This window comes from Salvia splendens, chromosome 10 (genome assembly GCF_004379255.2).
Source record: "Salvia splendens isolate huo1 chromosome 10, SspV2, whole genome shotgun sequence".
Classification (NCBI taxonomy): domain Eukaryota; kingdom Viridiplantae; phylum Streptophyta; class Magnoliopsida; order Lamiales; family Lamiaceae; genus Salvia; species Salvia splendens.
The window spans coordinates 23,182,633-23,194,226 of record NC_056041.1 but is presented as its reverse complement, the minus strand read 5'-3'; the positions used below and the strand labels follow the sequence as shown (position 1 = coordinate 23,194,226).

The window sequence follows — 11,594 nt, the reverse complement described above, 5'->3', positions numbered from 1 at the left end:
CGCCAATGGAACCACATGATATTGGGCTACTCTACTTGGCGGATGGGGAATATCCCTAGGTGGCCGTCTTGTGAAGACAAAGATCAGAATGCGCATTCAGATGAGAGGAATGCTACTTTTGCGGAACGGCAGGAGTCGGGCGCTGCCAGGACGTGGAGCACGCGCATATTTGGTGTGCTTCCAGTCTCGATGGGCGGCATTAGTGGGGTCCACGCGTTTGTGGCATGTCAATATGCATTGCTGATATAATGTACGCTTGTATTATCTGCACTGAACATGATTTGTCGAAGATGAAGGTGTACAACTGACTAGTTGGGCCAATGACGATGCTAATGAAGCCGGCCCAAGCTACGGCGTGGCCACCCCCAAATAGCGATTTTTCCACCACTAAAGGAGTTAGTGGCGGAACCACTAAAGGAGTTGGTGGCAGAACAAAGTCGCAGCAATATATTCGCAGCTAAAATATCAGTTGGTGAAAAATTTTCCGCCACAGAAATGTAGAGGCCGGATTAGCCACGGAAAATAGTCCGCCAGAACAATTCTGCCACTAAAAATTTAAAATAGTGGCAGATTTGGGGCGCCATTATTTTTCGCCACTATTCGGCCATTGATGTTCCGCCACTACATGTAATGCTATTTAGTGGTAGAACCCAACCGCCACTAAACTTTTGTACAGCTTTTGATTATATTTATTTTGTTATTTATCTACCCTATTAAGATATTTTTTCAACAAATCAATGCATTCATAGTAAAAATAACAATAGATACACCAATACTCATATAGGAGAGTGATCAATTGCTAACTCTTTCTCTAGTTGCTAACTATAACTAATTTAAGACCATAGGATTTTAGAAATCTAGTGGTCTAAAATTTGCCACGTGTCATTTTCGTTTTTATTAATTAAATCGAAAAAGATAAAAAAACTACCAAATTAGAATTTTTGATGAAAATGTCAATACAGTGTTTTGAAAATATCAACACAATGCTTTGAGAGCGTTAACACAATGCTTTAAGAATGACATTCTACATGTATATATTGACATATTTTATATACTATGTTGACATTTGTTGTTCTACAAAAAAATTGAAAAATTACAAAAAAAAATTAAATTTTGACATCGGAACATATGCAAGTGATATCTCGTTAGAATCCTTATGAAATTATCTTTAATTTGATATATGTTGTGCGAAAAAATAATTTAAATCGAAAAAGTTATATGCATTTTAAAGTTATGTGATATTTTTCAAATGTTAGTTACAACTAATTTGTTGTAAATTGACCTTAATATCCCTATTGATGTTTTTTGTTGATCGTATTGACATTTTTGGGTAATGATCTAGGCACTTGATTTGAATATCTAAGGATTATTATTTAATTGTAGTTAACAATTAAGTATTGAGTTAGCAATATAACACCCCCCATATATTACTCAAAACATCAGCGTTTAATAATATTGAACATCAGTCCAAATTCTAAAACTTAGTTAATAACAAAATAGCTGAGAATGTAGCTTCTCAATCTGCAAAATAGTGGTGGGATCGTTTGTGGCAAATTTATCATCTACAATCGTGTTCCTTCCTAGTCTCATGAACTTCGTCTCTTTCCTTTCCAAATCATGGATCAAAATTATTTGTTCATCTTTGAGCCACCTCCTGAAGCCACACATATACATTAGCATTAAAACTAGTGTTTTTCAATGGTATTAAAGGGAAATTAACCTAAACTTTCCAAATAACTCTAGAACTAACATCATTATGGATTCAAATCAAGTGGGATTAAATCAAGTAATGCTTATTCAATAGTAAAATAATGCTAACATCGTCTTATACCTAACCATATTTCGAACTGAGTAATTAAGACATATTGAATCAAACATATTGTGTGACTTCTAATGTTATAATTCCTCTCACAAATAGTTCAGAAACTAGGCAATTATAACACAAACTGGCAACTTACCAAACTGGTTTACGCCAAAATAGTTCAAAAACTAGACAAACATAAATTTACGTATTTTAGAAGCAACCGTACCCATGAGAAGGTGTCGATGTTGGTAGTCTCATGCTTTCCTGTCAGCCTTTGCTCGTTCCCTTATTCGTATGCATTGATGTGATCCTTGTGGCAAAGGGAGAGGTTCAAAATCGCCTTCTTGATCACTTCGAAACCACATTACTCTCTCATGCTCAGGGTGCTAAAGTCCAAAAACAAACAAACAAACTCATGCATAAGTAATTAACTAAAAATTTAACTATAGCATTAGCCCAAGAATACCTGTAATTGGTGTGACATCCTGCTCTCGTTCCAGTCACTATGAACCATCAAACGATCAAGAATAGATTAGCTAGCTCCCATATAAATAAATGAGCATCGGATAGGTCGCGTCCAAACGACTTATCTGCTCCAGCAACGCAGTAGTAAGGCCCCTAGATTGTTCACAGAAACATCAACCATGCTAATTCAGCAGCATTATATCAATGGTAAAGATCATCACCTGAGGACTAGGGTAGCCTCCAACAGGCCATCCAAGAAGACATTTCACATTAGTTTGGAGTAAGGTGTATTCACAAAATACTTATATTGATTGAAGTACTCACAAAATAAGTTGGTACATCTGTTATAGAGATTATTGAGGAAAATATACTAATTAAAAATTGCCAAAAAATATATTTTTGTCAAACTAGAATCTATTTGATTGAAAAATAAGTTTTTGAATCTCCTTACTTTTGAGAAACTCATAAGGTTCCAAGACACACTGAAGTAATGCTTTCTGGCATTTCACCAATTTATTTTATAGATTCGCATACATCTACATAAATATGGTTTTTGAATACCTAATACCTTAATTCTGGAAATTTCCTATTAATCTTGCACTAACAAATACTTTCATATCACATGGGGTAGTTTTAATACTGTGATTGTTCCAATGCTATACTAGCAAACTCGACACTGATCTTACTGTGTAATGTGTAATTAAAATTTTATAAACCATGAAGGTAATGGAATTGGAAAAAATCAATTAGTCATGAGTTGTTGGAGGGAAAATAACTCTCTTTCTATAAAGCATTTTTATTGGCAATGCCCAAAATGAGATGGGTGTTCTATTTGAAACTATTGATTAATCAGGTAGGGCAATCAGTCTAGGATTGAAGAGATCTCTACTCCACCCCCAAACAAAAGATGCATAGATTGAAGGGTTGATATCTTTCAACGAAGGGAACATAAGCAATATCCACCTGAGGTAAAATCATAAAATAGAGCATTCTATCAAATTCAATGCATTAATCACTAACTCAGTTTATGTCACTTTCAATCCACCATAGACTTGAAACATTGCAAGAACACAATGAATGTTTAGCATCTTTCCCTAATGTAGTTTCCATTATCACAAATCGGCTTACATTCATATCATATAGAGGTTGGTAAATCAATATTGCATAGTTTCTCACCAAACTGAGCAGGCCAAGAAAAAATAGCCCATCATCGAAGTTCGATAGAGCACTGTCAATCTCATCAAAAGCAGCACCTATAGAAGAAAAACCATATAGGCATTTAGTTCAACATCTTCTCATCGCTGTAAATTCTCCGTCATTACAATCCAAACTCACCAGCTTCATCTATTCGGTTTTCTTTTAATGAAGTAGTCACAGCTTTGTGGAAGGAGCCCGTTACTGACAGCAACTTCTCTCCGAACTCCCCTTTGGTTGGACCCTGCAGTGATTCAGCACTGAGCTTTCACAAAAGCAAACATCAAATAGTAGATGATCTTACATTAGGAAAAAGCGAAGGGCCCTTCGATGTTTTGATCATTATATCGAATCAAGTCAAGACTTTCCCCCTTACCTGAATTCCACATAATAAAACAAACAATGCCAACTCAACGTGAGCAACACATATATCGTCTTATTAGCATCTAAATATAGGAAAACAGAGGCTTAATTTCTTCACCTGAATTGGAGGCCAGAAAAAAGATTTAACTAAATAGGAGAACTGAGATTGGTGCAAAATTCTATTTTTCTGCCTAATTTATGAAAACTATTAACTAAATATGAGAACTGAGATTAGTGCAAAATTCTATTTGTAACTGTAGTTTCTATTTTTCTGCCCAATTTATGAAAACTAAAGCAGATTTTTGTAAATTCCTATAAAATTAGTTATCTATGTGTAAATATAATATTTTCAATGTTATCTTTGTGTAATGTTTTTCCCTAAACAACGGTTCCTGATTGAACACAGCATGAATGAAGAATTGCATTGAATTTGATCACCAAACCATAACCTACATATTCAAATAATCCACCAACATTAAAATAACTAACATGATTATCCCCAATTCTTCACGAGCTGACTGATCAAGAACTGAATATCATATCATATGCAACAGCCACACAATCAGTTCTCTAGATTTATATCATATCAAAATAGAGATAAAACAAATATATACAGTGCCCATTCAGATCTAATTCAATACGTTGCCACTATTTATACAGTGCCCATTCAGATCTAATTCAATAAGTTGCCACTATTTCAATAAGTTGCCACTATTTAGAGCTATGTGGTCTTAAAAAAACAAATTGGATAACCAATCAATACAAATCATATATAGCAAAAAAAAAATCAACTGTCAGACTATTAGGCCATCCACAACGCTGTTCCTATACCGTTCCTAAACCGTTCCTTAAACCACTATTTGAGGGCCCCACTGTACTTTTTTACTCCATTCCTTAACTAAGGAACGGAACCTGCAACCCTCGTTCCTTAACCGTTCCTTAACCGTTCCTTAAATTACTATTCATTCAATTTCATTTTTTTTTAATTTCAACTCAATTCAATTAAAAAAACAAACACATTTTATTAAAAAACACACAACATTAAAACAAAGTTACAACTTAAACTTAAAAAAATAAAAAGCACACAATTAAAATCATAAAAAAATAAAAGTACACAATTTTAATAATTTCATCCGCCAAAGTTTGCCCAAATGTGCTCAATTAGATCATGTTGGAGTTGGGTGTGGGCGCTAGAGTCGCGTGTCCTTGCACGAATATATAACCGTTCTTGTATAGACGGATGCGCTCCACTTCGAGGCGGACTACTTGCGGTTGAGCTTCCGGGGGATTCGGGGTCGAACCAATTTCCCGCCTCGGGTCCTTCGTCTTGGACAATCATGTTGTGCAAGATTATGCACGTATACATGATGTCGACCATGTTCTCCATGAACCACGTACGAGCCGGGGCTTTGATGATGTTGAAGCGCGCTTGGAGAACCCCGAACGCCCTCTCCACATCCTTGCGAGCAGCCTCCTGCTTCTGCGCAAAAAAAGCCTGCTTTGGGTTCGCAGACCCACTGCACGTCTTCACGAAGGTAGGCCACTTCGGGTAGATGCCATCGGCGAGATAGTACCCCATTTTATAAAGCCGATTGTTGGCGACGAAGTTGATGGCCGGCGCTTTACCATCCAAAACTTCGGTCAAGAGGTCGGACTGGTTGAGCACGTTTACGTCGTTGTTCGACCCGGGACCCCGAAGTACGCGTGCCAGATCCAAAGGCGGTAGTCGGCAACAGCCTCGAGTATAACGGTTGGGTGGGTACCTTTGTGGCCGCTCGTGTAGGACCCCTTCCACGCCACCGGGCAATTCTTCCATTGCCAGTGCATGCAATCGACGCTGCCGAGCATCCCTGGGAATCCGTGCACTGTTTCGTGAAGGTCGAGAAGGAACTGACAATCGGCCGTGCTTGGCCTCCGGAGAAATTCGTCGGTGAAGGCTGCCCGGACGCCTTTGCAGAATTTGAGCAAGCACATTCGCCCAGTGCTATCTCTGATGTGGAGGTATTCGTCGAACATGTCGGCCGTTTGTCCAGTCGCAAGCTGGCGGATTGCTGCAGTACATTTCTGCAGCGTCGTGTGGCTGGGACGTCCGACCGCGTCGAACCCTTCCTGGAAGAACTCTTCCCGGGCTGCCAAAGTATTCGCGATGTGGAGAAATAACGGTTTCCCCATGCGGAAACGGCGACGGAAGTACGTATCTCCCCAAACCGGGTTATCGCAGAAGTAGTCGCGTACTAACCTTGCGGCGGCTTCCTCCCGGTTACGATGGATGTACGTACGAGAGCGACGTTGGGGCGGAGCGGCTTCTTCCGCCTCCCGTCGTCGATCTTCTTCAAGTGATTGTTCCAATATTTGACGCATTTGTTCATAAGGATCCATTAGTTTGATTAAATTTGGGAGAAGGAAAATAGAGTTGATTTGAGATGAAAATTGGGGTGGAAATAGAGAGAATAGATGTGTGTTTGTGATTGAAATGAGTATGAAATAGGAGTATTTATAGAGTAAATAAATAAATAATAATAAAAAAAACAAACGGCTATAAAATTAACGGTCTCATTACCGTTAATAAAAAAAAATTTTATTTTTTTTTATTAAATTCGAAATTTTTTTTAAAAAAATGAATTATTGCGTCATCTGGACGAAGCCCACTCGCGGCTTCACGCATCGAATGGGAGTCCGCCACGTCGCCTCGGCGCGTGGCGGAACGTTTCGTTCCGCGTTCCGGAGGAACGAAACGCGGCACGGCATGGGAACGGTGGCGGCACGGAATGGCGACGGAACGCACGCTGCAACGCGTGCCGCCGCGAAACCGTTCCTCCGGAACGGCATAGGAACGGCGACGGCACCGCGTTGCGGATGCTCTTAAGATCAGATCAAACCTCATCAAACCTTAAGAAAGGACGACAAATTGGGGCATTGTTCAAGCAATCAATGACTAATTTAATCAACTTATAGTTGAAACAAAACAAAGAAATAGAAAAGAATTGGAATTGATGGACAGAAATCGCATTAACCTGAGGTTCATAGTCATTAATGGATTTGTGATTGCTTTTACGCTGCTCAAAAACCATTACCCACACTTAATCGGTGGACAGAAATCGAATTAACCTGAGGTACCAGAAAATACGAACAAGTAAAAGAAATGCTAATTTGAACATGAACACCAAAGCAACTTATAAATAATAAATATACAAAGAGAAAGAGAGTAGTGTAAGGCTAGAAGCCAATAAAAACCAATGGTGCATCATGACTTGTTCACATCTGGATGATTGTTCCAAGCAAGCTTTCGATATGCTGAAGAAGAAAGTGAAATATATAAGATATATATCAAATCCTATGTTGCATAAGAATAAACTCCAATAAAGAAGCAGTAAGCGCAGTTTAAGAAAAAAATATCATATTTGACTAATTAAAACAGGCATTAGGAGGATGCACATCTATTATTCAGATTTTTTAAAAATCAAAGCGCAAAGATTTCCCCCAAAATGCAAAGCAACATTACTATGAATTTCAATTTTACAAAATCACTTACAGTAGTTGTTTTGCTTCATTTTCCTATCAATGAGCAACAATTATACTCCAAAAACTCAGTAATCTAACTACAATACGCAAAATCACAGTTACAACTTCACTTTACAAAGCTCCGAGCGGCGGGGATACCAATGGTGGAGGAGTAGCCGTGTTGAACTTAGCGGAGCGAACAGCGGTGAGCGTCCTCCGCGAAAGAGGAGGTGCGGAAGGAAGGGTAGCCGGATGGCCGAGCAGGCGATGGTAACGGAGCTGGAGAGGGGACCGACGGCTACGGCGTGAAGTGAATTGAATGAAAAGCGTAAGTGAGCCCTAATTTAATTAAGTTTCGTAACACAGTGGCGGAAAGTAATCCGCCACTAGATCAGTAGCGGAAAATCCGCCACTAATATTAATTTTTTTTAATATTTATATAGCTTATTTAAAAAATAATTTATAGTTGCGGAATAAATCCGCCACTGGTGATGGTAAATTCAAATCCGCCACTGTTCCGAGAGTATTCCGCCACTAAATATTCTAGCGGATTATCCGCCACTATTCTGCCACTATTATTGGCGGATTATTTCCGCCACTAATATAGACAATTTTTGTAGTGAATCTATGGTAAAAAAAAAAAGTTAAATATCGATAATGTAAGACAAAGATAGAATAAAAAATTATAAAAATATTATACATTGATGGTCAAATCATAGACCTCCTAGTTAAAAGCCTAATAACTAAATCATTGGACTATTCAATTTTATACGACATACTACTACTATATAAATATTTCTAAACTCGGCTGAGGGGACGGATATGTTATTTCTGGCTCGACTCTAGGGAACATTTAGGTTCTCCGAACGGTCAGAAGGGGGCAGTCGATCCCTCTTGCCCGACTCAGGTAAGGTTTTTTATGCCGACAGTTTGTTTCCGTGGGTAATCCGTAAATTTTGATGTATTATTTTTTTTAAAAGTCCGTCGGGGATGTTAGATGCAGTATTCCATCGGAGATATAGTGGTAATTAACAATGAATAAATATTTGTTCGGTAAACTCTGCTTTTGTGTAGTGTTAATCTAATCTACTTTTTCTATTAATTAATTGTATTATGAATTTAGTTTATGTAAGAATAATTTACATAGTTTTTCGATTGAATCAACAAAAGATATTGACCATGACAATCGACGGTAAGTTCAAATTATTATGTGATTCTAGATTGAAGTTTCAAGGATTTGCGGAATATAGATCAACAAGACAGCACTTTTCTTATCTTATCTTTTGAGGATATAATATTTCCTTTTCCCAGCATTACACCTTTGAAAGGTCATTTCATCCCATTATAAAAAATATACATTTTGAATAATTTATTAACAAAATATTTCATGATAAACATTGGAATAAATTATAAGGGTAAAATTAATCCCGTTTTTGTATATTGTAATAGTTGTACAGAAAGACAAAAGAGTAATACTAATATTTGTTCAAAAATTAAAGATGTTTTATAGTATAGAATTTACTGGACGCCGTTCTTGGTCACTAAGTTAAAAGTTTAATAAATCAATTAAATGTAGTAGTACAACTTTATCATTATCTTTATATTTAGAAAACATTTATTATTCAGGGTTTAATCTAAACGGATAAACTAGTTTTAGTAAATTTTGACTTACAGTAATTTTCACACATTGTTTCAAAAATAGTTTTCTCTGACATGGCTCGATGAATTAATGATAGCCGTTGATTTTAAATTAAAGAACCAACACACGTTAATCCGGGGTTGGAAAGAAGCATATATAGAATCATTTTTATTTTAAAAAAAGGAAGTCAATATACAGTGTCAATAAATATAATCTTTCGGTTTTCGAATTGATAAGGTGGTGACAAGGCATTAATGTACAATATTTTACATTTTTTATTTAAGTTTTAAAAAGTTTTTAATGGTAAATTTATTCTTGACGCATAATGCATATTACTGAACATAGAAATTATATCATTAAAATACAAAAACTGCATATGACTTATTGAATAAAAATATACTTCTATCCACTAAAAATATATACCAATTTCTATTTTTGGTAGTACATCATTCCACTAATTCCACACACACACTCATATTTTTAGCCTTTTAAGATTCCCTAAAATCCCGAGTTGGCCCACACACTTACTTATGTTTTGACCATTGCAGCAAAAGGTTGTGAAACCCTTTATATATTCACTCGTACAACATTTACAAATTCATTTCTTATGTTAAACACAAATGCATACCATTGACACACAAATACGCATATGGTTAAATAGAATTCTTGAAAAAACAGATAGTGAATTTATGGGATAGCTTTTAGAATGATACATCCATTAAGATTTATTTAATTAAAGACGTAAAAACGAGTTGATCCATTGAGATTGTGTAGAAAAATTTCCGGGGTTGTATCATTAACAAATCCAAGAAACGAACTTCGTAATTAAGGAGGCGTATTTTTCTCTTTTTTGAGGTTGTCTCTCCTACCTCTATGTGTGTTTTCTCTGTCTTGTTTAAAAGCTCTTAACTAAGAACACTAAGCAATATTATCTTTTTAATGAAAAAGTATGTAGAAATATAAAAAGAAGTCTGGGCAATAAATTACTGAAGCTCCCAGCTTAAACTAGCAATGAGTTCTATTTTCTTACATTTAAAATTATACTATTTGTCTCCACATAACAAATCTTATTCCACACAAATCATGCACAATTTAAAATTTATTGTTTAATATTCTCATCAATGTGTGATTTTGTTCAACACTAATCAATCTTTCATACTTACAGTTAGAGATGAAAACGAATATGAAGTTACTATAGATTCAATATTAGTCTCCATTCGAATGATAGTAGAATTGTTTAAATAACTGAAACAAAACTATTAAGGATAAAGTGGGAGAAAAAGTTGCATAAATTTTGTGAAAGATGATTCAAGAGCTATTTGAACCATGAAATTGCAGTTTTCTGAGGATATATTATGATCATACGGTATAATGAGACCTTAAAATCGCACGGTAGAAAAATAAGGGCAGTGGTAGAAGCAGAGTTGTTGTAAAATTAGGAGCCAATTAATGGAGTTTTCAGGCCTTTTTTACTAATGGGCCGAAGAAGGGCGACGGTTGACCCTACCCGACCCCGCCTAGGTACGTCTATGGTTAGTATCGTAGTAATCCATAGTCAAAATTTTTTTATAGATACATATAGTGCATCTAGGTTGTCAATTTTTGGCACGACACGATAACCTGACACGAATCCGCACGAAATTAATAGGTTTGGGTCAGAGCTTATTGGGTTCGTGTCCTTATCGGGTTGACTCTTTAAGAACACGAAAATTTCGTGTCGTATTCGTGTTGGGTTCGTGTCGTATTCGTGTTACCCAATAAGAAATAATATTATTATATTATTAATTTTTATTATTTTAAAAATGATATTTTTTTGTTAGATTACGTTGGATTTGTTGCTATGAATCTATTGATATTATTATTGTTCATCATATCAAATTGTGTAATCAGATTTTAGATTTCTAATCGGATTTTTAATGATCAGATTCAAGGTTTTGTAACTTTTGTTAATTATGAGTAGTTGTTAACAGGTTCTTACCGTGTTATCGGGTCGTGTTGCTATAGTGTCCTGTCATGTACGTGTTGTTATCGTGTCGTGTTAACTCAAGGTGGTTCGTGTCATTAATGTGTTCGTGTCGTGTTCGTGCTGTGTAGGGGTTTGAGGGTAGCAGGTCGTGTTCGTGTTCGGGTTTGGGGTTTTCTTAACGGGCCGTGTTTGTGTTTGTCCTTATTGGGTCGTGTCGTTAACAGGTTGACTCGATAACGACCCAACACGCACAATTTGCCACCCTATGTGCATCTATGTGATAACACATTTTATTAGTATGACAATAGCATATTATACAAAGACAATTACCAGATTTTATACTACTCTTACTAGTACTATACATAACTGGAGAGAGTTTCTACACTGAAAGAAGATATGCACTATTGAAACTTCTATGATGATTTTTAAAGAGAGTTCAACGCAAAAAAAAAATCTGAAACATTACAAATTATAATAAACCATTATTTAGGACCTAGTGCATGTTTGACATAGAATATCCATGTTCCCCAAAAAATTATTTAAATTTAAACACTGTATGGACCTGTTGCTTACCAAAGATCAACAGTTTCCCCTAGAATCATTGAACATAAAGCTTCCACAAACATTTTATCTCTCACATCTTTGAACTAAATTTCTAGCGA

General features: G+C 36.2%; 1 protein-coding gene across 8 annotated transcripts; it reads right to left on the bottom strand.

Moving 5' to 3' along the window:
* Positions 1-1,402: 1,402 nt before the first annotated feature.
* Positions 1,403-7,704, bottom strand: LOC121751450 (glutathione S-transferase L1-like). Of its 8 annotated transcripts, none has more exons than XR_006040088.1 (8): positions 7,487-7,704; positions 6,841-7,120; positions 3,768-3,839; positions 3,605-3,707; positions 3,446-3,522; positions 2,271-3,232; positions 2,031-2,190; positions 1,403-1,654 (listed from the first exon to the last, which is right to left on the bottom strand). XR_006040088.1 is itself a non-coding variant. In XM_042146204.1 (7 exons), exons 2-5 carry the CDS (start codon positions 6,895-6,897, stop codon positions 2,318-2,320), a joined length of 342 nt encoding a protein of 113 aa, XP_042002138.1. In that variant the 5' UTR covers positions 6,898-7,120; positions 7,487-7,704; the 3' UTR covers positions 1,403-1,654; positions 2,031-2,190; positions 2,271-2,317. The 8 variants fall into 8 exon arrangements, 6 of the variants coding, with proteins under 6 accessions (XP_042002138.1, XP_042002136.1, XP_042002137.1 ...); XR_006040089.1 differs by having other exon boundaries at positions 2,271-2,422; positions 3,605-3,694; XM_042146204.1 differs by lacking the exon at positions 3,768-3,839 and having other exon boundaries at positions 2,271-2,422.
* Between the last annotated feature and the right edge of the window lie 3,890 nt (positions 7,705-11,594).

What these genes read in the sequence shown, in the direction of transcription:
- LOC121751450 (XM_042146198.1), bottom strand. Translation starts at nt 6,897, where the DNA reads ATGGTTTTTGAGCAGCGTAAAAGCAATCACAAATCCATTAATGACTAT. An exon ending in TTAATGACTATGAACCTCAG is followed by an intron (nt 3,708 to 6,840) that starts GTTAATGCGATT and finishes GAATCACTGCAG; the next exon opens with GGTCCAACCAAAGGGGAGTT. An exon ending in AAACCGAATAGATGAAGCTG is followed by an intron (nt 3,523 to 3,604) that starts GTGAGTTTGGAT and finishes TTTCTTCTATAG; the next exon opens with GTGCTGCTTTTGATGAGATT.